Here is a 26723-nt window from a genome sequence, read left to right on the forward strand (position 1 = left end):
TCATACTTTAATAAATAAATGTTTATGATGTAGTGATGTCTATGTAAATCAATCATAAATATTCGCCTCATGAATAAAATTATCATTTAATAATAAAAGTAGTAACGCAACACGATGTTTCAATATTATTTATCTTTTCACATCTGACAATCTCAATCTGTAATGCATTAATTCCATACCGGTTCTTTTATAAATATAGTTGAATAACATAGATGAATAGTGAAAAGAACAAGCCAAAACTAAACAAAATTGGCGATTGATCTTGCGAATATAACATATCGCGTTACATGTATGTATTCTTTATTATTAAATACTTATATATATTGCAAAATGTTGCAATGGACAATATTCTATTCTATTTGAACATACAGTTATAATAAATTAATCAATTTATTGTTAATTATCATTATTCAATCTTAATTGATTGTCTTAAATATTCTTTTCTCTGGAGCCAGCCAAAAAATAAAATTTTAGTGTAACACATGACGAATATAAAAGATGTTTTTATCCAACTACAAATTAACTAATTTGAAAATCGCGATGTATAAAATGTTAAAAAATTAGACCGACAAACTTTGAAAGTAAAGAGGACTTGAAAAGAAATATTTTTTGTTAATACTATTTTTCTCTCTGATGTTTAGTTTCAATACTACTGTATTTTCTTCTATTTGTGCCAAAACTCGCTTTTCAAATCGCGGAGTTCTAATTGAATGTTGTCATCCTTGTCCATCCGATCTTCCAATAAAAGAACCGTTCTCTCATAAATGTCAATGAATAGACTAAAGATCTCTGTTCTATTGAGAGTTTGAATATGATATAAGAGCGAAACAAAACAGAGAGAAATATCATTAAGAAAAAATGTTTATTTTTGAGTCCTCATTTAATTAAAGTTTCAGTTCAACTTCAGTTTCACTTCAAAGTTTATCGGTTTAATTTTTTAACAATAATTATTTTTTATATAGAATAAAAAATAATTATTTATTTCTTGAAAACTTTTAATATAATTTGCTATTTTTGTCTGAAAAGAACAATAATATTCTTAAATTCATTATGCTGGCTCCAATTATTTCTGAAACTGTTGAATGCCATCTTCAAAAAAAAAATACTTATGTAAAATTTTTAATAAATATTATATTGCTTATATAGATAAGGTGTTAAATCAGTATAATACAATATATGATTTTTAATATAAACGATTTTTGAATCTGATGGTCAATGACTAACACAATCAGTGACTTTTATGGTTTAAACACGTTACCTAACTTGCATAGAAATAACACATAATTCATAGCAAATCATCTTTTATTATAAATGAAAATGTTTGTTATCTATATATTATTTATATGATTGTATTCATATCAAAATAGATAAATCAAATTGATGGAGGTATCTTATGAAATCAGTTAAATAGAATATATATGAATTAAATAACATACATTATTGAGATCCTGTTGATAATAATGCTAAGACTGCGCTAGTAACTCCTACGGAAAGTATATAGTTTACTGCAGGTGTGAATGTTTTCAGAATGTAAAACGAAGATACAATAACGAATGCCAAGAAAAGGGCATTATTGTAGAAAATTGAAAACGTTGTTGCTTCGTAATCCGCCACTTCGTTTTTCTTCCACAAAATTCTAGATATTTAAACATTATATGTTAATACATATAATATACAGAAATTATGAAAAATAATCTTAGAATGACATTGTCTGTATTCAAATTGATACTAGTAATTATTCAGGAAATATACTAAATTCAAAATATTACTAATTCATTTGTTACTTATGTTTCAGAAAAATATAAAGAAAAATGCAAAAAATATAATACCTTTCATCTTTTTCTTTCTTGCTCATCTTTTTATCTTCTGCAAGTTTGCGGCTTATTTCTTTCGTTACAGCATCTTCTCTTTTTACAGCAATCTGTATATGTAAAATATACAAAATTATTATATTTTTATTGTTATATAATTATACATTCTTATCATTACTTCTAAATATGTATTATAAATATATATATGTATATACCTTATGTTTGAGGATGAATTTTGTATTTTTATATGCCAATGCAAGAGCATATGTACTTGCCAATGTAACCAATACAAAAGAGATTAAATTGGAATATAGATCAATTAAGTGTATTCTCCAAAACAACCCTATAAACATATATAATATGTATTAAACACATATAATATATATATATATATATATATATATATATATATATATATATATATATATATATATAGTTAATGAAAACTAAAAATCTTATATTTATTTGACAATAAAAACCAAAAAATCAAATATAAATGAACAATGATACACTGGAGTATATGAAATTATAATATACTTTGTATTAAAAATTCAGGCTTAAAAATTATGTACTAATAAAAGAAAATTCTCTGATTTGAATATATATGTATATTGGATAATTTAAAAGTTGACATCGTAAATATTAATAATAAATAATACCAAAAATATATATGTAATCATAGAAATTAACTACTATATATAGTAATCCATTTCTAAGACATAATCAATCCAATTCCAGTTAACTGTATTTTAAATCAGATATCATTAAATCAGATATGATTATAAAACCAATGTAAAATTTTACAATAAGTCTACGCACGCAAAAAAGAATGATTAAAAGATAAATTTATAAATCTCTGCGCTCACAGATGGGTATCGCCGATACGATGAAAGCATTGCCGTAGAATAGCGCTGAGGATTTCGTCGAGACATTTCTGGAGAAATCCTGTAATAATAGCTCTTCTTCTTTCGTAAATGCCTTAGACTTTCCCGACATTTTCAATAATTTATTGGCAGGTAAAAGATCGAATAACCAAACAACTATTCGCTACGAGAATCGAGATGCGACAGCCAGAAACAAACGACACGCATGCGTAAAGAGACAATGTGCAGACGTGCGATATGACGACGTTGAACGACGTTGAACGACGTTGGACAACGTGTCCAGCGAGACGTCATTGCTATCGATATCGATTATAAGTCCTGCCTCTGTAGGCCATCCACTCCAAGCTTTCATCGAATATTTATTATCGACCGTAGCTACATTAATAATTTAGTTCATATATCTTCTTTCTCTCTTTTTTTTATAATTTTCAATAATATATATTTTCTGATAATTGAAAAATCCAGAGGAGATATATCAATAGGTCTTTGTTAAATTTAAAAAAATTGAATGTATATATATATATATATATATATATATATATATATATATATATATATATATATATATAAATACAAAATAAAAAATAGTCTTCAAAATAAAGTAGAAAATTTTTATTGAAATAAAATCCACTTTAAATTAATTATATGAATAAGATTTCAAGCATATTTTTTTCTTTATCTTCTTGATATTTGATATTTTCTTATGTCGTATTTTTACCGTTCGTCATCATTCATGATAAAGTTCATGACTAACTTTAGCAAGATAATTTTGGCAAGGTCGCCTCGCGCTCGCGTTTGGTTGGTGCCTCTGGTTCTGGTGTAACGTCAATCGGCAGTGTATGTCATCTCGTTTTGCTGTCGTTTCGTTTGTCATGTTTGACAGATTAGTAGCGGTTCCCCATTAGAGTTTCCAGATTCTTAAGGAACCTCTTTAACAAAATTATCAGTGTTATGACACGCGTTCTCTGATATATATCTAGTGTATAAGAGTCGCGTGAAAACTGAGTGAAGTATGGATACCGAGAACAAAAAGGTGCAATCCGCGACAGATGCGTCAACGCCGACCGAAAATCATAATAGCAATAAAATTCGTAGGAGAAATGTACCGATTGAATTAGCGAGCTTCGCGATCAAGGAAGACAATTTGTGCGATCGTGTGCCCCTCGTGATTCTGCCCGACTCCACGAAAGCGTGGTACGATGGTACCGCGCCGCGGATACCTGATATCACGGATGCGGCCACGTCGAGTAAACAGCAGAACGGACTAGTGCTGACTCACGAAGATGATCGCGAATTGAATGGCAATGCTTTGATGGATCCTCTTATCAATCGCGAGAGGATGAAGATGAGCGTTATTCACGGTAGCATCACCAATCCGGATCTAACTCTAGGAGAGCTAAGACTACTTGGTTGCAGTAGCGAAGGCTTCGTTAATGGTACTTTGTCAAGGTGACAATACATTATGATCAACGAGGAACCTTACAATGATCTTATTCTAAGCTTTATTGACAGATTTTGAGAAAATTTTTGACAGATTTGACAATATCTATGGTTATCAATGTAGTTTACGAATATAGATAGTATCATTTAAGCTGTATCTTGTAATGTTGTTTAAATTGGTTCCTTTTTGAGAATAATCTTATTCCTTGTAAGCCAAATCTTGAAATCATAAAGATGATCTATAGATGATATACGAAGGATACTGTGGCCAAAACTTTTGAGACTAGTACAAGAAGAGTTTATACCTGTTAATGGATTGGAAACTGTACATACTTGTATATCGAATGAGGTTTATCAACAGATTATGAAGGATGTGGCACGTAGCGGCAGTCATATTTCACAGAATGCAACAGAAAAGGAAACAGAAAGTTTCCAAGAACAATTGACGCAGCTTATGTGCTGGGTACTTCATAGGCATTCCGAATTAAAGTTAGTATTTGTAAGAGCACAAATATTGTTTTTTTTAAATACAAATTATATAACTTATTGTAATATAAAATAAAATAATGCGTACCTAGTTACTACCAGGGATACAATGATATAGCAGCAACTGTGTTACTTGTGATGGGATTACAAGCAGGCTTGTATGTGCTTGAAAGTATATCGTTAGAGTTCCTGGAAAGATTTATGGAAAAAACTATGGAAAAAGTAAATCAAGAGTTATTCTATATATTTGCATTATTGGAACGAGTGCATCCAACGCTTCTGGAACATTTAGAGAAGTTAGTTATACATTGAAATATAACATTAAAAATTTTTTATACAGTATAATAACTAATAGCAGAATTATTTTTTACCTTAGTGTAGAACTATTTCCACATTTTGCTTTGGCTGAATACACAACATGGTATGCACACAAATATGCAGAAAACAGGATATTATTACATAGATTATTTGATTATTTCCTGGGCAGTCCTCCACTCATGCCTCTCTATCTAAGTACAGTAATTGTTGCACATAGAGCTACCGAAATTTTCAATACTACACCTGACATGGGACACACTCATAAGATATTATGTACGGTAAGTATAATAAAAAAAAAAATTGGCAATCAAAAAAATAATATAATTATAGAAATTTATACTTTCAGTTACCTGATGACTTGCCATTTGAAACACTTTTAGTTGAAGCAAAAGATTTATATCAAGAATATCCTCCTGAATCTATCAGTAATGATGTCAAAGATTATGATCATAAGAGAAAAATTAAAGAACAAGAATGGAAAGCAAAGGCAGAAGCAGGTCGTCAAGAAAGAGAAAGACAACGAAAGTTAAAAATTGTCCAGTCAACACCAAGAATATCTTATCGTATCAGAAGTTATAAAACTATCACTGTTGTGACTATTTTAGCTTTGGGAATATATGCCTTTATAAGATCTTCGACAGGGCTTAACTGACGTTAAAAGATATTATCTGTTGTAAAAGAGCTTTTACAACAAGAGTTTTTACACATTTTTTAAAAAGACTCTACTTTAATACATCACACTAAATAATGATTTAGATTGAGAAAAGATATTAAGATTGAGTAAAAATAAGTTTTACCATAAAATAATGAAATAGCAAGAAATTATGTATTGCTAGGAGAATAGTTACAAAAGGTTTGATTGTCAGTGTTTCAGCAAATCTGTTTTAGAGTACAAGAATCAGAATTTTATGCATTCCTATGCTGCCTTCATGCTGTGTTCTTTGGAGGTTGACCTAAAGTTTTCACGTATATATGTTAAAAAAGAATCACAAATACATAAAAACTTAGTGAGGAAAAAAACAAAGCACATTATTTCAAATATTTAAAATTATTAAAAGTATGAACATGTAAAATCAATGTTGCATTTCAAAATTTATTTCTTAGAATAGAGTTGCATTTGGTTGACCTGTCAGGACAAAAGAAACAATTTCTTTGTTGTGATGGTTAATCAAACACTATTCTATTCTAAGGAGTACATTTTGAAACGCAGCTTTAGATGTTTAGGGAAACTTTAAACAAAATGTATATGAAAGTTTCATATATATATATATATATACACATATATGTATAGATTGTAATTACATTATTACAATCTGTGATAACAAAATTTTATATATTGAGTTAAATTATTGCAAAAAAAAATTACAATATGATATTATAATTAATAAATATCTTATTTTTCAACAACATTTATTTATTATCACCATTTATGATGAGTTTTTTGTAATAATTTACATTATTATTACAGTAACATTTCATACAAATGTGTGTGAAATTAGAGTTTGTTATACATTCATCACAATGAATTTAATAAATATTAAGATGGTATCAGAAATAATGAAATGATATCAATGCCTAGAAAACTGCAGAATATTTACTTTTTATCATTTTGTACATAAATGTAGTTTGCATAGATACATTTTTAACGTACTCTGATACATGTTTATTACATGTTCAAAAATAAGATATTTATACCAAAGAGAGAGAGAGAAAGAGAAATATATAAATTGCACATATGGATAAGATACCAAGAGAAAATTTTGAAATTATATTAAAAATCTTAGAAAGTTTATGTATCTGTTAATATATTTCCTACAATAATACTTTACATTATATACATTTCTTGATTTTCAAATACTATTCTAAACCATCATAAGCGTTTATTGCATACTATAAATAAAGATGTAAATACAACATTGACATATGTTTATGATAAAATGGGTTTGTGACTTGTAAACTGTGGAACTAGGATTTCATTGTTATTCTAACTGTGCTATGTATCAGCTATTAAATATACACATACACTATTGTATATAATATGGCGAGACTTGACGTGAATATAATTATTATACATCACTAGTCATATTAATTACGTCTTTGTTTCGTGTGAGATCATACAATTAGTACAATGTAAAAATGGATAAAACGTGTACATATGTATCGAGTATAAAAATATATATGTATAAAGAGGAAATGTGTAGTATTATATTTATAGGATATGAGCTGAGAAAGTTTACGAGTGGAAGTATTGATATTTACAAAATGTTTTTTTGTAATTGCACTACTTTATAATATTTCTAATTGAATTGGTATATGTTAATGATATATTTTAATGAACAATGTAGTTAATAAAAATATATTTTCAATTATAATGAGTTATTTCTCATAATAAATGAATCATTCAACTTTAATTTTACAGAACATTATTTTGTTGGTTTAGTAAAAACATTATTTGAATAAATTTCTTACAATTTTAATCAATTTCTCAATATTTTCACATTTGGAATCACTTTTTTATTATATTTGGATGTTAATTTAGATCAAAACCAAATAAAAAATATTAAAATATTAATGTTACCTAATTTGTTGCATCCTTTTGTGCCTAATAAAAATCAGTATTATAACCATGTTACACTTTTAAAACTGTCGCAATGTATGCTAAAATATCAGGATTTCTTAAGATGTTAGTATGATCTACTTTAGGAAAATCTTGATAATAAATTTTTTGTTTCTGTGATTTCTGCCAATGTGCACATGCTTCCAAACTCCTTATATTTACAGTTCCATCTCCATCTCCAAATATTAATTGAGGATAGCCATCTATAGCTGTGCCTGGTTTATAATATAACCTGTAGAAAAATGTATATAAATTTTAAACAGGCTCTTACCTCTTATAAATCTCTAATATCTCTAGTAATTATTTTAATTATCTAAATTTTCTATATAGTAAAAATGATATACTTTTCCACAGTTTGTACTTTGCTGCCATATAAGCAATGCACTTCGACACCTGGTGCTGTAAAATCTAATTGATATTTCTCATTGTCTTTTTTGAATTCCCAAGCGTTAGGAATGTCTATGTCTCTATAAGAAAAAATATATCTCTCAAAATATACAAATGAGAAACATATAAAGATATAATGATTATCTAAATAAATAACATACATGAAATATTGTTGTAAATTATTCAATGTGTAATTCTTTAAATCCGATTGTATCAAAATTTCTGTTTCTTTCCAAAATAATTTTGAAGGTAGTAACCATCCTAAGCTTGGACTTGTTATCTGTTCATTTCTTAATACACTTTCACGAAGAAAATATGCACCTAAGTCGTCTCCTATAAATTAAAAAAATGTATAAAAAATATACTTCTCATAATAAAATAATATTCATGATAAATATTTTTGTATGTATTAAACATTAATTAAGATATATCTATTAAAACTATAATGTATTTATTAATATTAATAATTAATTATTGATAATTATAAAAACAACTATAACATAAAACTGAAATGCTTACCGATGGCAAATACTTTGACAGCTTTGACAGATCCTGCCCATACAGCGCTAAGAGTGATGAAGGAATTTATATATTTAGCTTTCCATTTCTGACTCTGCCGTTGTAACATTATAAGAGTCATAGGTCCACCCATGCTGTGAGCCAATAATGTTACTGGTGTATTATTATTTAATGCGTATGTTTCCTCAACCAAGTTTTTCAATTTGGCAAAAAATTCTTCATTTTCATCTGAAATTTAAGGCCTGTATCTCGGTAAATTTGTTAACTGAATAAAATACATGTCACAAAATACCAGAATGTATAACGCCTATTTTTGAAATATTAATTAATCTCGTTGTATTATACATACTAGGTCCTTTTCTGAAATCATACGGCGCACCGCGCAATGATACATTCCTGACATATCCCATATTGTTCACCAACATATTCCCAATATCACTGAAATATGAGCCTGGTGAGGCTTTACTGGGGTCTATATACTCAACTACAAGTGGATTGCCCCAGCCTGGTATCCTTATATCCACTCCAGGCTGATTGCTTGTAGTCCTTGTCACATTGTCATAATTAAGCTTTAAGTTATCAATCTGCAATAAAATAAATTTAAGAGATGCATTTCTGGGTAAAAAAAAACATAAAAATGGAAACATGTATGATGAATTAACAATCGTACAAAGCAATCAATCACAACAGGTACAAGTAGTTCCATATTCAGCCATAGACTAAAATAATCGTTGGATACTTTCTCACAGATATAATGCACCACTGATGTCTTGTTAATCTTTGCTTCGATCTGACTACCGCCATCACCTGGAACTGTATCATGTTTCGCAAATAAATACACTCTTCATAACATTTCGATGATTCGTTATCTCTGCAATTCTACATTCTATGATGAAAATAGTATAGAAAAGGCCGAATTCTAGTATATAGCAGATAACCAATGTAATAGAAAGTGCTTTTTATCGAATAGCGCTTTTTAAAATATGAATCTAAATTACTTACTTAAAATAACGGGTGACATTTGTTTCGTTTTAACATGCCAGAGTTTCACCGATTGCACAGAAAGCGAAAAAACGATTATCGTGTTTAGAATAACCGCCAGGTGCATTGTTCGTCACAACCACGGTATCAGAATCGAAAACACACAGATTCTAAAGATTGTATTTAACACTTCTCAAATAAACTTCCCGAGGAATAATATCCGAGTATATTTCCTCAGAACGAAATGGCACTCATCTGACAGCGCTTTACGCTATTGTTTATAAAATCAGCTGATATCGCACATGCGTTAGGAATGCGAGACGAGGAATATTGACGATAGACCATGATAGCCAATCGGAGAAAGAAATGAAAGGCGTTAGAAGAAAACACCGTTTTATTGGTATAAACCTCTACTCGAAAAATTATGATTACATCATCCTGACATCATCCTATATTTACATATTTCAAAAACATGTATTGACAATAGCCAATTGGAGTAAGAAATGAAAGGCTTTAGGAAAAAAAACACCGTTTTATTGGTATAAATCTACTTGAAAAATTATGATTACATCATCCTGACATCATTATTCTGTATTTGCATATTTTTAAATGTTACTAATCCAATGGATTAAGAAATATTTATATGAAATTGATGTTTTTGTAGGAGACCGTTCGAAAATTTCATCATATGCCCTAATAGATTTTCTTTTGCATTGCACTCTTATTTTTTTTAAGTTTTCTTTTTTTGAAGCCTAAATATATAACAAGTTTATTTTCTGCGAAATAAAATGGAAAAAGTGCAAAAAAATGCAGATGAAACAGATAGATTTATAGATTATTTTTATTACGTTTTTATTTCGCTTTCGGTTTCATAAATTTCAATTGGTTAAAATGTTATCGAAGATAAAAATAAAAGCCTGTGCGCAAAAACAATAATATATGATATTCATTTATCAATCCGTATGATACACGTGATATCACGTGATATCTCTGACGTCTCGAATGTTTCGAATTACGCTAGTAAAAGCTTGTAATATGTATATGTTTTGTTTTGTATTTTCAATCCGTATGACTTTCTGTATCATTTTTGATAATAATATATATGTCCATCTTTTTTATACTCTTATATATATAAATAAAAACATTTCGTTTTTATCGCGTGTCGTTCCACATGCATTGGTGTTGAATTTATAATTCTGATTTCCTGTTTCCATATATTACGTGATTTTTCTAAGTAAATTAATAAATAAATACATAATAATGATGACTAAATAAAATATCTGAGAGAAAACAAATAAACAAATATCTGAAAATTAAATTCCTGCATTTCATATCGATATCTCGCCTTTCTCTATTTCCGTACGAAAACATGTGTTTAAGGTTTATAAAGATTGTTGGATCAATCATCGGTGCTTAGCACTATCCGTCACGAAGTCACCGTCATCGTGAAAGATGGAGACGTCGCGTCGCATGCGCCCGTTCATGGGAATCGTGGAATCCATTACGCCCGCGACGTAGACGTCTCGGACAAGCCGTTCAACCTTCGTTCCGGCAAGACATCGAGGATGGCCGACATCAAGCAGGATCACAAGAGCGAGGATGTCGACAATTACGGGATGAATAATAGCGCCGATCCGAAGAACATGCAGGAGTTGACGCAATACGTGAGTCCGCATACACGGAATGATGATGATAACAAAGCATCCGGAGACGCGTCGCGACAGGTCGTTGACGCTACGTTGACTCCTTTGCAGGTGCAAACGCTGCTGCAGAATATGCAGGACAAATTTCAAACGATGTCCGACCAGATCATAGGAAGAAATATCCTTTTTCTGCACTTAACCTAAAAGAAAATTACGCATAAAAATGTTAGATTCACATTGAAGTAACATTTGGGACAATTTGTAGATATCTCATGTATATTCTATAGAATTTAGTGTAACTAATTCTGTATTAATGTTTATCAGTTTTTTTTTTATATCCCTTATATGCATGTTATACTCTCATTTAATTAATCTAATAATATTAATTTAATAATATTATATACATATATATATTTGAATTTATATCATCGCTATAAAGAAATCCTTAATAAGAAACACTAGATGAGATGGGCAACAGAATAGACGACCTGGAAAAGAATATTGCAGACCTAATGACACAAGCAGGAGTCGAAGGTGGTGATAAATAAGTTCATTCTTCTTTCAAGTGCATTAATCTATAAGTAATCATTCATCCAAAGCATCTGAGATAGCCATATGTATACTTATATATATATATATATATATATATATAATTGTGGAAAAAGAATGTATACAAACACTGTGAGATATCCATCCTTTTGTTACAATACAAAAATAAACTTACACTTTTTTATAAATATATTTTGATATTATATCAAACAAATTTTATCGTACAATTAACTAAGATATCAAGAACATAAGTATATGTAATATTATTAGGTTTTATGTAATTTTAATGGAACATGTAACTTACGTTAATTCTTCATTCTGTCCTTACCTTATAAAAGCGATTGTATATATAATATTTTTTTCTTCTATAAAAGTAATTATTTAATACAAGTTTTAGCTTAGTCAAAATTTTTGTATCTATAGACATTTAAATTATGATGTAAAGTATAAGTAATCAAATATTTTTGAAAGATAAATAATATGTAATACAAGATTTACTTTGTCTTATTCATTTTAGAAGGTATACGGTATATTATAGATGATATTAAGGACTTCTGACATGTAGGAATTGGTGGAACAGGTTTGAGAATGAAGCGTTTCTTTACTTTACATCCCGAGTGTCTTGATACTGTCCTCTAAAAAGATAGAAGGACAAAGTTAAAAATATAATTGAAATTACATTGATTTATGCCTAATTCTCACAGGCTTCTCTCGAATTGATTCTGATTCTGTTTCCTCTGTACTGTCCGCATACTCCTCAACTTGAACCGATTCAGAAGAATTTGTGAATCCAGTTTGTACAGAATCCTGCAATTTTTTATATTAAAATCTAATAATAGAACAGTATTATAAAGAGAAACGTATATTCGAATTTTGCCCTTACGACAGATTCAGCTTCTCGATTACTTGATTTCTGCGATGTCATGGGAGAGGATGCAAATCGGCTGGCTAAATTCGTTAATGAATAAGCTTGTCGAAATGAAGTTCTATTCACTGTGTCTAATCTTGCAACGGAATCGGGGACGCGCATTGTCTCTCTAAATTCCTGGATAACGATATAATTGCATGCTTCATTTAAACAATGATTGATAATAATCGTAATATTCCATAAATTTTATATAATATTGAATATTTGGTAATAATAAAGCTATTATTGTGAAATGTAAAGTAAGGTATTGAATCGTAATAATACAGATATCAATTTCAAGTAAGTTTACCCCATTCATTTCTCCTCTCGCGATTTGAAAGTCCTGCACGTCAAAGGATACACAAGTATTGACTACACTTGTACAGATATCAATATAATGCAGTTATAGTATTTTATAAATTTACCCCATGTGTTATAAAGTAAATTTCACAATTCTCTTTCTTTTTTAATTTTACACAGGAACACACTCTGAAAAAATTCAAATTAAATCTTACCTCAAGATCTTTCATCTCATCTATAGCTGCGATATCTTGATAAGCTTTAGTCAATAGTTCGAGGGCCTTTGTATGAAAGCTCATCTCGATGGTGACAAAGTCTAAAAGTATGGATTTTAAATCGTGCAATTTTCTTCGTTCGAACGAATCGATTTGTTCTTCCAATCCTTTTACTACTCGGGATACTTCGACGGATGCTTTCATCAGCTCCGATTTGGCTTGCGACTGATATTCTTTTTCAGTTAAAGATTTTATAATAAAAGATGTTTGAAAAACACAATAATTTTAGTTTAAACATATTTTAGTTATATACAACTTTGAAATAATTTTATCAATAAATATTAATTTTAATTATAGTTTGATTTTTCATTTCATTATTTAATTAATGCTATTGAAATAAATTTTTAATTACAAGGATACTATCATTTGTTGATTCCTGGGATTTCTTTCTCGGACTTTGTCCAAATGTCTTCGTCTTGTGAGCTCCTTATCACGTGCTGCGAAGGTGCTTTTAACGTCATCACGAGCATGTTTGCAAATTGTTGCGTATTGCGAGAGAGGTGCGATTATCTTGGCATCTAATCTTTGTACCTCTGCATCTCTAAAGTAAATTAATAATTTTATGCAAATATTAAAATAATATTGAAAAGCTAAAAGTATTATATATAATTAAAATAGTATAGACACAAGAGAAAGAAAATAAATAAATAAAAAAAAAGAAGAAAGAAATAGAGCACGTTTCTTTTTATCTCTATTTTCTTTCGTTTGTCGAGAAATAAAAATCATGATTATTTAATATAGGAAGATAAATAAGATATAAATATTTTTAATTATGCAAGCAAAAATATATCAATATGACTTTTTTATTTCTTCACTTATTCATGGTCATATTAAACGTAACAATTTGCAATAACAAATAAATTAACATGTTTTTTTCTCCTTTTTTATACATCGCGAAGAAAATATGATTATCCGAAATGGAAAAGCAGAGTTTTACCTATAATCGCCGATAACTGATAATGTTGCCGAAAAATTAGCGAGCCCGGCGCACAGGGATCGATTTATAATCTCCGAATCAGCGTAGATTTGAATTATTTTAGCTAGCTCGTCGCTTTTATCGCGCAACCTGAAAAAAAAGATTAATGAGTAACGGACAAAACGGGACGCGAAGTGATAGGGGATAAAAGGTTTATGCGTATCGCCGACGAAAAATAATCAATATAGTTTTACGGAGGAGCACCTGGCCGCTTTTCTGGTGAACGCCGCAAATATCGTGCACAGCTCGGCAAAGTGTTTTTCCACACCCGTTATGCGATCTTGCACAAACTTCGCTTCCTGTTCACTAATAAACAAAAGATATTTATTTATATTTCACTCTTATATATATAATACGATCTGTCAAACGAAATAAACGTCAGATATATTCGCTCAACTTACTACACGCTGCTTTGGGACCGTGCTCGAAGCATTCTTTTTTCTATAAAAAAATATATCTGATAAACTTTTCTGTGCGATGAGTTTCTTTGCCACGATAAAGTTTTTGTAAAGCGGAAAGCACAATTTCGGCCGTTTCCCTTCCTACTCGCGACCGATGACAGTTGCCTACTGACAAGTGGTGAATTGCCGCAGGTGAAGTTGCGTGCCGCGCATTTTCTATACTACCTTCGGGCTAATAACGCAGGGGGGTCGATTATAGATCTTTGACAAATTCGTTTAAATTTTCTGTTCAGGATGATTCAAGGTCTGATCTAAATTCTTTATTATAACTCCACATTTTCCATTCCAATTGCGATACATTTTATGTTTCCCTCGCAAAGATTTGGAGGCACGAAATGCCGAGTTAGTATGATAAAATATTATATAACTAAAGATTTAAAATGTATTGCTATTAATTTCACGCGATTTATTTATCTTCATACATATGAAGAAAATAAAATTGTTATATTTTTTTATAAAGCCCAGAGAATGTGTAATCACAAACAATTTTACATTATTATAGTTGACTTCTACTATGTTTTTGCTTTATATTGCATTGCAATTGGATAACAAATTTGTAGGCAATATATTTACAAAAATATTTTATTTATATACACAATTGTAACTAAATATTAAAAAATAATTTTTTTTTGCGATATATTAATATTGTGACTAGCTAATATCCTTTATCACAGCAAATGAATGGCCTGTGCCAACACCAATAAGAACACCAACAGAATTGGATAAATCTGAAAGAAATTCTGGCTTTAAAACATTTTCAGTGTTTCCATTACCACAGTTTCCATGTTCATTCCAGCCCCAGCATAGTATCGCGCCATCATCTGTAAAATTAAATTATTACAAATAATACTAAAAATATTCTTTTCAATATATAATCAAATTTGATATTTTAAGATACTTTTGAAGCTTAACGCAAGATTTATATCCATCTCTTTTTTGATGAAAAAAAATTAGAAAAAAGTATAAGATAATTGGAAATCGAGAATATCCAATTTAAATTAAAAAATTATAATTATTTAATATTTATTTATATATTCTATATTACCATCCATATTTTAGCTTAATTAATTTCAAATGCATTTGCATATATTTATCATACAATTTAACAATACCAGTTAAAGCAACATTATGCTCAGATCCAACTGAAAGTTGAACGATTCTGGGGATGTGTTCAATATGTTGAAACCTCTCTTGCATTCTATTTTCTGAATTCGATAATGGATAGCCCAATTGACCATAATCATTTCTTCCCCATGAAAAAACAACACCATCTAAAATCATACAATTTTCATTTCATATAAATAATTTGATTATATAATAAGAAGCAAAGTTAGTTACTTAAGTTAGTTACTGCTTAAGATATTTATGTGGCTCCATCCTGCATGAATCTGAATTGGCGTATCGAGTTGTATGCCAGGAAGCGGAATACATATAGGTTGCCATAATCGCGTCTCAGAAAATGTTTTAGGACAAAATCCCAATTGTCCATGTTTGTTGTCACCAAAAACATATATATTATACATGTCCTTTTGATTTTTTGTTATGACAACAGTATGATACTGACCACAGGCAACATTTTCTACATTTCCCCGCATTATCAATTCTAGAACTGTGTTCACCTGTGTTTTAATTAAGTATAAACATTTTCGTTTTCCTATTGCACTATAGAATATTTATCAACTATTTGAGTTATATGTAACTCAAAATAGTAAATGATATAGACAAACATAATAAGCATAATCAATAAATAAGAGTTATAACTAAATACAAATATAAAAAATAAACATAAATGTAAATAATAACAAAACAATAAAAATATATAATTACATATATATTAAATACAGGGATTTAAAGTAAAAGTAGATACAAGTGCAATATTTTATACTATCAATTCTTTAGAATTCTTTAATTCAATCAATTTTATAAAGCAAAATACACCCAATGTGAAAAAATTGCCATACCTTTAGTGAATGTATCTAGAAGAATATAAGGCTTCATGGTTTTTGGATTAATTAGTCCTAACTGTCCTCTATTATTTGCTCCGCAAATATAGAGTTTGCGACTTTCTGCCACGATAGCGGTATGTCGCAAACCCATCGAAACAGATCTGATTCTTTCGCCAATCGAAATTTTACGGGGCTGCGATATTGTGGGAAAAATTGAATGATCCAAACCCAATTGTCCATAACGATTGGAGCCCCATACATATAATTCACCGTCTTTCGTTAACGCCGCAGAAGAATCCCATCCGCAACATACATCAACAATTATTTCATGTTGGAGAGCGCATATTTTCTGAAACGTTAAAACGTTTCTCTGTTCGATATTGCCGTTTCCAGTTTGTCCCTTGTCGTTCAATCCACAAGAATATATCCGACCATCCGTATCTAAAATCAGCGTGTGCCCAGCACCACCAACAATCTTCCTTATGCTTTCTAGTCTCAGGGAACATCTGGATAAATCAACATTTTGAGGTAAAATACATTGTTCGGATAATATACCTTGTCCTAATTGACCATGGGAATTTGCACCCTGTAAAATATGTACATTATATTTTATCAAATTTTTAATTAATTTGCTAAAGATATATATTTTGAAAAAAATATATACTCTATCCTAAATTTTTTACTATTTCACTATATCATCTCAAAGTTTGAATTGGTAAAGAATAGAAATGGAAAATATACGACATCAATTGTAGCTTGATTTTTCATTTTTTGACTTTGTCTTTGGAAAAGATAAAGTTTATTTTAGATTATATGATACTAATACATGTTTCACACACATGATATTTTGAAAAAGATATGTAAAATTTCAAATTCTCTCGAATCAAACTTTTAGATTGTTCACATTTTCATACAATAACTCAAAGTTAAAATTAAAAGCAAAAACATAATTAAAATATAAATTTCAAAATCTTTGTCCATTTTTAAGAATCGGTATAAATAAAATCTCTGGGTTAAGATTGAATGCTACGACTAAAATCAGGAACTTGCATTTCGTAGAACGAAATATGAACAAAAATGCATATTTAGATAATGTGAAAAAATATATATAAGACTTAGAAGATATGTGGATATATCTAATTTTTATCAAGTCTACCCTTTACTGTTAATATTTGTTCACATATTGTACTTGGTTCAATTTAACTATTGTATGTACACGGAAACAATAATTTTAAAAAATGGCAAATCTGAATATTTTATATATGATTGTCTTACCCATGAAATCAGATGATACGTAGACATCATCGAATGATTATTTTCTCTTCTTGATAAATTTTCATTCTTGTGATTCATAGAAGAGGTTATAGGATTTTTCCGCGTTTACATATTAATACACGTGCACTTATATTACTTGAAAAAGTTGGTACACATGAAATTATCTAAGTTCAACCGTTCAACAAGGATAATATGAGCATTTTGGCTACAATATCTAAAATTTTGACAAATAATCTCATATAATATTTAATAAATATTAAGTATTTTATCGCTATATATGCTCATGTCATCCTTATGAAAATGTAAATGGCTTTGTATGCAGCAACCTTTAGCTTTTAGTATTAGCGCCGAATTTTTTTTTCTGGCATTATTGCATCAGTACATGATACATGACATGATATATGTATTGTAAACAAAGAACGATGCCGGTACGATGAGTAAAATGTATCGAAAAATATAGATTAATTAAACAAAAAATTTCTGTCTTTTATTCCTGAAGGTATACAGCACTATGTAAAATGCTTATTGTTCTAGCGAATGACATAGGAAAGTAAAGTGAAGGCAAAATGCAAGAATCTGTGAAGTTTAATCTTAAAGAAGTTAAATCGGATCTTCTGCACGCGATAAGCGAATGTTCGCAACGCGGTTTGCTGCATACCACCAAATGGTTTCTTCTGAAATAAATATATCACTGTTCTACGCATTCATATACGTGTTTATATATATATGGTGTTTGTATTATAGGTTAGCGGAATTAAATTATTCCTTGAAAAATGTAAAATCAGATGTGCACGATTTGACTGCGGATATATCGGAGACGTTTCAAGAGGAGGATACTTATACTTTAGCCAAGACATATTTTGACTTGAAAGAATATGATAGAGCAGCTTATTTCACAAAGAACTGTACAAGTCCAAAAGTTAGATTCCTACATTTGTATTCACGTTACCTGTCAGGAGAGAAAAAGAAAGTGGACGATATGACAGATGTGCCACCAGACCCGATGAAAAATGATAACTTGAAATTGCTTTGCGCCGATTTAAGAAAAGATCATTTGGCTTCAAAGTTGGATGGTTATGGTTTATATCTTTTCGGTGTGACTTTGAAGAAATTGCAACTCGCTAAAGAAGCGACAGATGTTTTAGTGGAGTCTATACATAAAGAACCTATGCATTGGGGTACATGGTTAGAATTGGCTGCATTAATCACAGACAGGGAGAAATTGGAGAGTTTATGCTTACCCAAACATTGGATGAAATACTTCTTTATGGCACATATGTATTTAGAACTGCAGCTGATAGATGAAGGTTTAGCATTATATTGCCAATTGCAATCAATGGGCTTTCAGAAAAATGGTTATGTCCTAGCTCAAACTGCAATTGCAGTACATTATAGAAGAGGTGAATTAACAAATTTGTTATCTAGAATGGACGATTAAATTTGCAACTGAAAAATTTCAAACTAATTTTCTTAATTTCAGAATGGATTATTTGATTAAATATCTCTTATATGCCTTTATAATTCAAATATTTTTTCCATAATAAAGTATTATAAAAATATTTTTTATTCCAGATGTTGATAATGCAATAGAAACTTTTAAAAGGATAATAGAAGAAGATCCTTATTGCCTTGATAACATGGATACGTATTCCAATTTACTTTATGTGAAGGAAATGAAAGTTGAGTTAGCATATTTGGCACACAGAGCTACTGAGATAGATAAATATAGATTGGAAACTTGTTGTATAGTAGGTAAGTATTAATTGAATCTTTATAAGAAAGCACAACAATGTTATATTTAAAGAGCGTACTTCAAGATAAAAATTAAATTACCTTTTTAGGAAATTATTACAGCTTAAGAGCAGATCATCAAAAGGCAGTGATGTATTTCCATAGAGCATTGAAAATGAATCCGCAATATTTGTCAGCTTGGACATTATTAGGACATGAATTTATGGAAATGAAAAATACTAATGGTGCAATCCACAGTTATAGACAGGCAATTGGTAAAATCTTTGAATATTTTCTGTTTGCATCAATAATATATAATATATTTTTCATATATAAATTTGTTAACTTATCACAGAGGTAAATAGACGAGATTATAGAGCATGGTATGGCTTAGGTCAAACATATGAGATCTTAAAAATGCCATTTTACGGACTCTATTATTATAAACAAGCTCAGCTCTTAAGACCCCATGACAGTAGAATGGTTCTAGCCTTGGGCGAAGCATATGAGAAACAGGATAAAATTCAAGATGCCCTCAAATGTTATTACAAGGCATGCAACGTGGGCGACATAGAAGGAATGGCTCTCTTAAAGTTAGCAACGTATGTATTCAATGTATATAATATTGCAGGACATAATATATATACATATTTTACTAAATATTTTTGTTATAGGTTGTATGAGAAATTAGGAGAACATGATCATGCAGCAGCAGCTTATACAGACTTTGTGATGGACGAATTCCGAAGCGTTGATAGAACGGAATTGAGTCATGCATATAAATATCTTACACAGTATCACTTGAAGAGAGAACAATTAGATCATGCAAATCATTTTGCACAAAAATGTCTTCAATTTGATGAAACAAAGGAAGAAGCTAAAGTGCTATTAAGAACGATTGCTGAAAAAAGAGCAGAGAGAATAGGAGAAACTTCTATGGTGGTAAGTAAAAATATTTTTTAATAGTAATCGGCAAATTCATTCCATTTAACTATTCTAGGTGGATGATATGAATGAAACGGATCCTGTGATTGAACAAAGAACGCAACCAGATGCAACACCTGGGAGTCAATTGTCACCTATGAATCTTTCATTTACTCCTACACCATAAACTAAACAATATTTCCTGTTTATGGTCTATAATTTTATCATTTGTAATTATGTATATAAATACAAAATATAAAATAATTTTGTATTATACATTTCTGTATAGTAAATTGTTTTTCCTGAATATGTAATGTTAGTGTTTCCAGATAATGAGATGTGATAATAATGTAAGATTACAAATTATTAGATAATAAGTGCATCAATCAGATCAGTTTGCAAAATTTTAGTTTGATTACAATTTCGATAATCAAAAAAATGAAAGCTGTACTATGCTCTATAATATCCTTTTTCTTTCTCTATTTACCTCCATGATATATTAACAAATATAGATGAAAAATACAATATATGGTCATTTCACATAATTTTCAATGGAATTAGAATGTGAGATTAGCGTAAAAGTTGACACTCATCATAAGAGTTGATTATGCAGTGAATTTTTTCATTAATTTATTATATATTTCGTTTATATATTAAATTATATTGTGTGGTATTTTTTCTATATGATATAATACAAATTTGTAAAACAAATCTAGATCTGGGATGTAGATTTAGGGATGCATTCCGTTTGACATTATTTTCGCTGCCACACGTTTGATGTATCAATCAGGAAGAAGAATCTTGTGCTTCAAAGCAAAAATAGTGTCAAGCAAAATGTATCTTAGTTCTCTTAAACAGTTTTCTGTAAATTCTTTAATATTGTTTATTACATCATGTCACTGTATCAAAATATTATTACCTCACAGTAAATCTAATGTATAATTAATTTCTATCATAAGTATAAAATGTAATCAATTTCCAATTGAAGCGTTTAATCTATGTTTGGATTTGCGATCGCTTCTTCGGTGAATTATTATTTACCAACGTTGCTTCCTACAAAAATATAATACATTTTAATATTTATACATTTCACTATATTTATTTATGTAAATAATTTGTAAGACATTTTGTAGAAATATGTTAATATTTCCAAATAAATCGATATTTATATTTACTTCATCATCAGAGCTTTCATGGTAATTTCTTATTTTTCTGAACCTTTGAATGATTCGTTCGTGTGGCGAAGTTACGACCAAGCGTCGTGGATAATGATATTCTTTTTTTGCAGGTGTTAAACCTATAGAAAGATATTAAATAAATCTAGCTATTAAATTTAGCACTATATAAAAGTCGTAAACTTACCTGTTGGTGTATCGCGCCGTAAATCTTCAAGAAGAAATTTCCCAATTCTTTCTTGTATTGAATTCAATTCCGTTGTTGTCTTGTCATTCCAATCAGACGAAATTTCACTTTGCCTTTTAATTTCATCATCTAGTTCTATAAACATTTGTAGGTTTTTCCTTTCTTTTTCTTCTACAAGTTTTACATGATTATCATAACCTTCCATTAGTATATGATGAATATTCTGTAAAATATGATTAAATATGTGTATGTGTTCCATAAAATAATAATTTTAATAACATATAAATAATAAAAAGTTACTTCAATAAATCCAATAGAAGAAGAATTATCTTCCATGAATTTTTGTTCGATTTGTTTTTTGTCATTTTCCACACGTAATTTATCCTGCATTAATATATTGCAATGATTGTTTATGTTAGTTTGAAATTCGTCAGTTAAATTATGGCCTTCTACTGCAATCTGCTCTGCTATTGCCCGATTCTAACAGAATGAAAAAATCAACATACATATTATTTTTACTTCTTACACAGGTGTTGATAATTTAAAAAAGAATTGTAAATAAGATATTGTAATAAAAATATATAAATAATATATAGTATATAAAGTATATAAATAATACCTTTATCATATTATGATCAATATCGCTTTTAAGTATATCAATATTGTTCTGAATTTTCTGTTCCAGAGACTCATTTTCTCCAACAGTTTTGTAATAGTCATTGAGAATAATGGCATCCGTACTGTCACAAATTTCATTAACACGAGCTAAAGTGGTGCATGTATTAGAATAATTCTCGGTCACGTTTTTATTCAAGTTGTTAAATTGTTGCCATAAATTTTCAAATGACTGCAAAAAAAAAAATATATATATGTATATATTTTATGGCTTATATAAATTTGTAAATAAAATTATTAAAACTGTTGAAAAAAGAAATATTAGCAAAATATTATCATAAGATAATATTAAAATTATTAACAATTATGATCATACCTTCTTAAACTTTTCTTGTTCCTCCATAATTTTACCATCACTTTCATGAATAATTTGTACATTTTGTTTTATATCATCTAGATTTTTACGTAAATTGTCACATTCCTGTATCTTGTGATTACAAAGTTGTCTTATTGATTCATTTGTATATGCCAGTAACTTATCAAATTTCTGAGATACATCATCATTTAAATGATGTAAATTATTTGCAATTTGCAAGCTATTAATTTGTATCAAGTCACTTATTTTTGATGTAAGTTTTAGGGATGTGTCATTTAAAAATTCCTGTTCACGTTGAATCATGTCAGATGAACATATTCTTTCTGTATCCAACCATTGTTGATAATGTGTGTACTAAAATAGAAAAATTTGTGCTATATATATTCTTTGATTATGTTATTGATTTTTTTTTTTACATATGTGCAAATAACTCACTGAATTATTTATATTTTTTCTAAATTCATCCACTGTTGACTGTTCTTTATTAACAATATCATTTGACATATGATGGATTAACAAATCTATATCCTTTTTGAACAACTTTACTTGTGAATCTATAAAAATATCCTAATGTATATTCTATGATATCCATTTATATATGCACATAAATACACATATTAATAATTTTTACTTACCTATTTTATTTTTCATGGAAGTACAAAACTGTAGAAAATTTTGCGAATAAACTGTAACATTATTTTCCATGTCTTGAAACTGTTTTGTAATGTTACATCGAAATTGATGACTAAGATGTTCGTTTTCCTGTTCCAATTGCCTATATGTATGTATATAGAGAAGTACATTAAATATAATTTAAAATGATTATAATAGTAGCATCAATATTATAAAGTCATTACAGTGTTATCCCTTATCCTATATTAAAATAATAATAAAATGAGATGTAATTACCTTTTATGAGAAATTTTATCCTGAAGCTTATTTACATCAGTTGTAACTGTATCAGCAACGTTTAAAAGTATCTGTGCCTGTGACAAAAGTTCTTTTTCTGTAGATACATGTTTTTCTACTAAATGACTTTGTTCTTCTTTCTCACGTTCTGTCATTACTAAAAGTGCAGCAGTAGATTTCAAAGCATGAGTGGTAGTTTCTAATTGTTCCTTAGTTTCATGTAGATGATTAGTTTGCTCATTATGTTTTGCTTGTAGATCATCAAATATTTGCTAAACAATAAATAAAAATAAAATGTAAGATAACAATATAAATTACTATAATAAAGTATTATTAGTTGTTATATATCTATACCTCCTTAGTTTCCATAGTTTCTTTAAGCACTTTAATGTGAGTTATTTTTTCTTCGATTTCTTTACTCTGATTCTCAATCAATGATTGCATTTCATTATAATTTTCCTGTGCCAAATATACACCATTTCGTTCACGTGCTGCTAATAAATCTCTCCTAAGTCTCTCAATTTCCTCTGTATACTCTTTAAGTAATGCTTTTTTAGACAATTTCTGATTGATTTCAGGACGATTTGTGATATTTTTGGCACGGTGAGCATAATCTAATGTTGACAATGTTTCCTCTAAATTTATGTTTGCTGGAGATACTGTAGCAATAATTGATGTCTTCGTACGTCCACCTAACGATTCTTGCAGAAGTCTCGTTAATTTTGATTCCCTAATTAATATAAGATACAAAAATAATAAATTTCGGTTAATTTTAAATTACAAAACTTGAAGAAAAAAATATTAGGTTTTCTATTTATATGTATATATGTATATCCATATAAAATTATATTATTAATACAATATAGTTTCGTCGATTACCTATATGGTATGTGAGGTGCTCTTTCAACAAGTGCTGTTATAACTCGACCAAGAGTCAATAATGATTGATTAATATTTCCTGCTTCTCTTGCTCTCCTATCAACTGCACCAGATCTTCCAATATTCTCACTCCCAGCTAAATCTACTAAGTTTAATTTTCCAGTCTTAAGAAGTTCTTCCCCATCTACATTATTTTCTTTTATATGAATAGTAATCGAAAATACTGTATGAGAACGGCTGAAAATATGGTATTAAAAATGTTATTACAAGTATATAGTACAAAATACATTTAAAAAAAATAAATGACTAACATATATAAATAAAAATAACAACCTCGAATGAGCATTCATGAAAGTTGCAGCTGTTTGTCTTTTCTCAGATCCTTTTTCTAGAATTTTGTAAACTTCATTTTTATTATGTACAGTTACTTCTTCTAATCCATGAATGATTACTGAACCTTTTCTTGTAACATCTTCATAAAGCCTATACAAGATTACAAATATGATGATAATTTCACATTTTATTATTATAAAAATCCATTTTGATATTACCTTATTTTAGATGCATCATCGTTAGGCGAGAGTAAGTCGAATAATTCTTCATTATATAATTCCAGGAAACTAACTCGTACTGTATATTCTTGTACTTCCAACATACGTAATTCATCAAACAAATGACTCAATGCACGAGGTATAATTCCAGCTGTTGTATCCTATATGTATATATAAATTTATTTTATATAAGCATATATATGTTTGATATGATATTATTACATTTATATTGTGACAAAAATTGCTAAATCTAATAAAAAGTTTTTGTTTTTATAAAAATATAATGTTATTTTTCTATAATCTCTTGCATTTCAAATTTGATCATATAATTCAATAATCAGGAAACCTTGATCATTCTTCTTATATTAAATTATATTGAAAATATTACATTAAGTGATTAAGTCATTATATATATTGAAATTTCATACATGTTACATTTACTACGATAATATAAATTATTTTATATAAAATATAACTGACACTTTGCCAATGCAATGTTGGATCATTGCTAACACCTTCCATAGTAAATGTTTTTCCAGTTCCAGTTTGACCATAGGCAAAAACTGTACAATTATATCCTGCCAATACCTCCTCAAGCAATGGGTTAACAACTGCATTATATACATCTACCTATAAATTTCAAACAATATTATATTTTTTCCAAAAGTATAAGAGCTGCTCTTAAAATCTTTAATATAAAAATTTTAATTGTTTACGAAATAAAAAATATTTCTTTACTTGTTTTGAGGAAGGTCCAAATACTTTATCAAATGTAAACTTTTTCGAGTGAGTGCCTTGTGATCTTTCATGCACTATTACTTCTTTGTTAGATGGTAATTCCACTACTGAGCATGATTTTCCAATTTTCTCAGTATTATTTATTGGCCTATTAAAAATGACACCATTCCATAAAGATATTTGCTCAATAGTATAAAAATGTGTTAGTATCAGTGTAAAAATAAAAAAAAAAACAATTCCTATTATGTGTATATGTATATATGATTATTAAATTCATATTTATAAATAATGAAAAATTTAGATTCAACAAGAAAAGATAGAGACTTTATCGGAATTTTATAAAAAGAATGTAATACACTTTTCAATATCTACATAGGATTCAGTCTTTTGAAACAGTAAGACACTAGCTTTTAAAATATAATTTTCATGCTTACCTAACACGCACGAAAACCTGTATATGTTGATTTTTATCCTTCTTCGCGTTACGTGTATCATTCATCTTGAATAACTTTTTGTGCTCCGAATATTTCTCGTTACAACACAGCTGATACGAATTCACTTCTTTCACGATACGTTTTATTCCGCATTCACTTACTATTTGTAAACGTTACACGCCAGAAGTTAGGCACAGCATCCGTTGGAAAATTTGAATTGAGGTATTTTATGCGATTACCGCTAGGTGACGTGCAAGAGCAACAATCATTACTACCAATTGTTACACAAAAAAAAACAACATATAAATGGCAAATGAGAAAAGCTAGATAGGAAATTTGATTGGCTACGCCATATTGGGACTATTTCTTAGAATACAATTCGATATACATATTTTTGCCAATAATATATTTCATGTAAACTAAACAGAA

The 26723-nt window shown here is 29.0% G+C and overlaps 8 protein-coding genes across 16 annotated transcripts; 3 read left to right on the forward strand and 5 right to left on the reverse strand.

Moving 5' to 3' along the window:
• Positions 1-172: 172 nt before the first annotated feature.
• On the reverse strand, positions 173-2966 carry LOC138939778 (translocon-associated protein subunit gamma). Its single transcript, XM_070307947.1, has 4 exons — positions 2678-2966; positions 2027-2154; positions 1830-1921; positions 173-1636 (listed from the first exon to the last, which is right to left on the reverse strand). Exons 1-4 carry the CDS (start codon positions 2805-2807, stop codon positions 1438-1440), a joined length of 549 nt encoding a protein of 182 aa, XP_070164048.1. The 5' UTR covers positions 2808-2966; the 3' UTR covers positions 173-1437.
• Positions 2967-3495: 529 nt separating this feature from the next.
• On the forward strand, positions 3496-6185 carry LOC138939730 (TBC1 domain family member 20). Its single transcript, XM_070307820.1, has 5 exons — positions 3496-4131; positions 4381-4624; positions 4714-4917; positions 4998-5217; positions 5286-6185. The coding sequence occupies exons 1-5, from the start codon at positions 3708-3710 to the stop codon at positions 5589-5591; spliced, it is 1398 nt and encodes a 465-aa protein (XP_070163921.1). The 5' UTR covers positions 3496-3707; the 3' UTR covers positions 5592-6185.
• A 538-nt stretch (positions 6186-6723) lies between these two features.
• LOC138939787 (lysosomal phospholipase A and acyltransferase) lies at positions 6724-9818 on the reverse strand. Its single transcript, XM_070307958.1, has 7 exons — positions 9465-9818; positions 9133-9275; positions 8812-9046; positions 8463-8690; positions 8105-8276; positions 7901-8023; positions 6724-7788 (listed from the first exon to the last, which is right to left on the reverse strand). The coding sequence occupies exons 1-7, from the start codon at positions 9568-9570 to the stop codon at positions 7569-7571; spliced, it is 1227 nt and encodes a 408-aa protein (XP_070164059.1). The 5' UTR covers positions 9571-9818; the 3' UTR covers positions 6724-7568.
• A 351-nt stretch (positions 9819-10169) lies between these two features.
• On the reverse strand, positions 10170-14886 carry Fam92 (CBY1 interacting BAR domain containing protein Fam92). Of its 6 annotated transcripts, XM_070307959.1 has the most exons (10): positions 14495-14886; positions 14298-14399; positions 14055-14183; positions 13478-13658; positions 13058-13282; positions 12853-12885; positions 12519-12680; positions 12338-12442; positions 12134-12270; positions 11754-12000 (listed from the first exon to the last, which is right to left on the reverse strand). In XM_070307959.1, exons 1-10 carry the CDS (start codon positions 14524-14526, stop codon positions 11949-11951), a joined length of 1158 nt encoding a protein of 385 aa, XP_070164060.1. In that variant the 5' UTR covers positions 14527-14886; the 3' UTR covers positions 11754-11948. The 6 variants fall into 6 exon arrangements, with proteins under 6 accessions (XP_070164064.1, XP_070164061.1, XP_070164060.1 ...); XM_070307963.1 differs by lacking the exons at positions 11754-12000; positions 12134-12270 and adding an exon at positions 10170-11286 and having other exon boundaries at positions 12315-12442; positions 14495-14884; XM_070307960.1 differs by lacking the exon at positions 12853-12885 and having other exon boundaries at positions 11753-12000.
• Positions 10757-12130, forward strand: LOC138939790 (heat shock factor-binding protein 1). Of its 2 annotated transcripts, XM_070307966.1 has the most exons (3): positions 10775-11107; positions 11198-11264; positions 11546-12130. In XM_070307966.1, the coding sequence occupies exons 1-3, from the start codon at positions 11009-11011 to the stop codon at positions 11632-11634; spliced, it is 255 nt and encodes an 84-aa protein (XP_070164067.1). In that variant the 5' UTR covers positions 10775-11008; the 3' UTR covers positions 11635-12130. The 2 variants fall into 2 exon arrangements, with proteins under 2 accessions (XP_070164066.1, XP_070164067.1); XM_070307965.1 differs by having other exon boundaries at positions 10757-11264.
• A 280-nt stretch (positions 14887-15166) lies between the features above and the next one.
• Sergef (secretion regulating guanine nucleotide exchange factor) lies at positions 15167-18050 on the reverse strand. Of its 2 annotated transcripts, XM_070308257.1 has the most exons (6): positions 17776-18050; positions 17056-17086; positions 16516-16941; positions 15906-16163; positions 15667-15825; positions 15167-15375 (listed from the first exon to the last, which is right to left on the reverse strand). In XM_070308257.1, the coding sequence occupies exons 1-6, from the start codon at positions 17851-17853 to the stop codon at positions 15206-15208; spliced, it is 1122 nt and encodes a 373-aa protein (XP_070164358.1). In that variant the 5' UTR covers positions 17854-18050; the 3' UTR covers positions 15167-15205. The 2 variants fall into 2 exon arrangements, with proteins under 2 accessions (XP_070164358.1, XP_070164357.1); XM_070308256.1 differs by having other exon boundaries at positions 16516-17086; positions 17776-18049.
• On the forward strand, positions 18007-20751 carry Cdc23 (cell division cycle protein 23). Of its 2 annotated transcripts, none has more exons than XM_070308254.1 (8): positions 18007-18219; positions 18310-18442; positions 18520-19175; positions 19348-19527; positions 19617-19781; positions 19862-20108; positions 20181-20448; positions 20507-20751. In XM_070308254.1, exons 2-8 carry the CDS (start codon positions 18342-18344, stop codon positions 20615-20617), a joined length of 1728 nt encoding a protein of 575 aa, XP_070164355.1. In that variant the 5' UTR covers positions 18007-18219; positions 18310-18341; the 3' UTR covers positions 20618-20751. The 2 variants fall into 2 exon arrangements, with proteins under 2 accessions (XP_070164355.1, XP_070164356.1); XM_070308255.1 differs by having other exon boundaries at positions 18007-18203.
• A 542-nt stretch (positions 20752-21293) lies between these two features.
• LOC138939773 (kinesin-like protein Klp61F) lies at positions 21294-26479 on the reverse strand. The gene is made up of 16 exons (XM_070307931.1): positions 26295-26479; positions 25861-26008; positions 25603-25752; positions 25123-25283; positions 24905-25054; positions 24572-24808; positions 24047-24422; positions 23693-23964; positions 23419-23558; positions 23219-23337; positions 22784-23137; positions 22412-22639; positions 22093-22272; positions 21793-22015; positions 21606-21727; positions 21294-21483 (listed from the first exon to the last, which is right to left on the reverse strand). The coding sequence occupies exons 1-16, from the start codon at positions 26357-26359 to the stop codon at positions 21427-21429; spliced, it is 2982 nt and encodes a 993-aa protein (XP_070164032.1). The 5' UTR covers positions 26360-26479; the 3' UTR covers positions 21294-21426.
• Positions 26480-26723: the final 244 nt, after the last annotated feature.

This window comes from Polyergus mexicanus, unplaced genomic scaffold, assembly GCF_030449975.1.
Source record: "Polyergus mexicanus isolate NDT 795.1 unplaced genomic scaffold, iyPolMexi1.0 SCAF_15, whole genome shotgun sequence".
Taxonomy (NCBI): domain Eukaryota; kingdom Metazoa; phylum Arthropoda; class Insecta; order Hymenoptera; family Formicidae; genus Polyergus; species Polyergus mexicanus.

Coding starts and splice junctions, on each gene's coding strand:
- LOC138939790 (XM_070307965.1), top strand. CDS start 11,009: ATGGCCGACATCAAGCAGGATCACAAGAGCGAGGATGTCGACAATTAC. Junction 11,265..11,545: donor CGACCAGATCATAGGAAGAA/ATATCCTTTTTC, acceptor AATAAGAAACAC/TAGATGAGATGGGCAACAGA.
- LOC138939730 (XM_070307820.1), top strand. CDS start 3,708: ATGGATACCGAGAACAAAAAGGTGCAATCCGCGACAGATGCGTCAACG. Junction 4,132..4,380: donor TAGCGAAGGCTTCGTTAATG/GTACTTTGTCAA, acceptor GATGATCTATAG/ATGATATACGAAGGATACTG. Junction 4,625..4,713: donor CATAGGCATTCCGAATTAAA/GTTAGTATTTGT, acceptor ATGCGTACCTAG/TTACTACCAGGGATACAATG.
- Fam92 (XM_070307959.1), bottom strand. CDS start 14,526: ATGCTTCGAGCACGGTCCCAAAGCAGCGTGTA. Junction 13,659..14,054: donor TCAGTTATCGGCGATTATAG/GTAAAACTCTGC, acceptor AATTTACTTTAG/AGATGCAGAGGTACAAAGAT. Junction 12,001..12,133: donor TCTAAAATGAATAAGACAAA/GTAAATCTTGTA, acceptor TTACTTTTATAG/AAGAAAAAAATATTATATAT.
- LOC138939773 (XM_070307931.1), bottom strand. CDS start 26,359: ATGAATGATACACGTAACGCGAAGAAGGATAAAAATCAACATATACAG. Junction 23,338..23,418: donor TTCCATGAAAAATAAAATAG/GTAAGTAAAAAT, acceptor ATATTTTTATAG/ATTCACAAGTAAAGTTGTTC. Junction 22,016..22,092: donor CTTCTATTGGATTTATTGAA/GTAACTTTTTAT, acceptor CATATTTTACAG/AATATTCATCATATACTAAT.
- LOC138939778 (XM_070307947.1), bottom strand. CDS start 2,807: ATGTCGGGAAAGTCTAAGGCATTTACGAAAGAAGAAGAGCTATTATTA. Junction 2,155..2,677: donor CGTATCGGCGATACCCATCT/GTGAGCGCAGAG, acceptor ATATGTTTATAG/GGTTGTTTTGGAGAATACAC. Junction 1,922..2,026: donor AATTCATCCTCAAACATAAG/GTATATACATAT, acceptor TTACATATACAG/ATTGCTGTAAAAAGAGAAGA.
- Cdc23 (XM_070308254.1), top strand. CDS start 18,342: ATGCAAGAATCTGTGAAGTTTAATCTTAAAGAAGTTAAATCGGATCTT. Junction 18,443..18,519: donor TTGCTGCATACCACCAAATG/GTTTCTTCTGAA, acceptor TTTGTATTATAG/GTTAGCGGAATTAAATTATT. Junction 20,109..20,180: donor GCTCTCTTAAAGTTAGCAAC/GTATGTATTCAA, acceptor TTTTTGTTATAG/GTTGTATGAGAAATTAGGAG.
- LOC138939787 (XM_070307958.1), bottom strand. CDS start 9,570: ATGCACCTGGCGGTTATTCTAAACACGATAATCGTTTTTTCGCTTTCT. Junction 9,047..9,132: donor CTGTTGTGATTGATTGCTTT/GTACGATTGTTA, acceptor ATTTTATTGCAG/ATTGATAACTTAAAGCTTAA. Junction 7,789..7,900: donor AAAGTACAAACTGTGGAAAA/GTATATCATTTT, acceptor ATTTTTCTACAG/GTTATATTATAAACCAGGCA.
- Sergef (XM_070308256.1), bottom strand. CDS start 17,853: ATGAATCACAAGAATGAAAATTTATCAAGAAGAGAAAATAATCATTCG. Junction 17,087..17,775: donor CGTATCATCTGATTTCATGG/GTAAGACAATCA, acceptor CATATTTTACAG/GGTGCAAATTCCCATGGTCA. Junction 15,826..15,905: donor CCACATAAATATCTTAAGCA/GTAACTAACTTA, acceptor GTATGATTTTAG/ATGGTGTTGTTTTTTCATGG.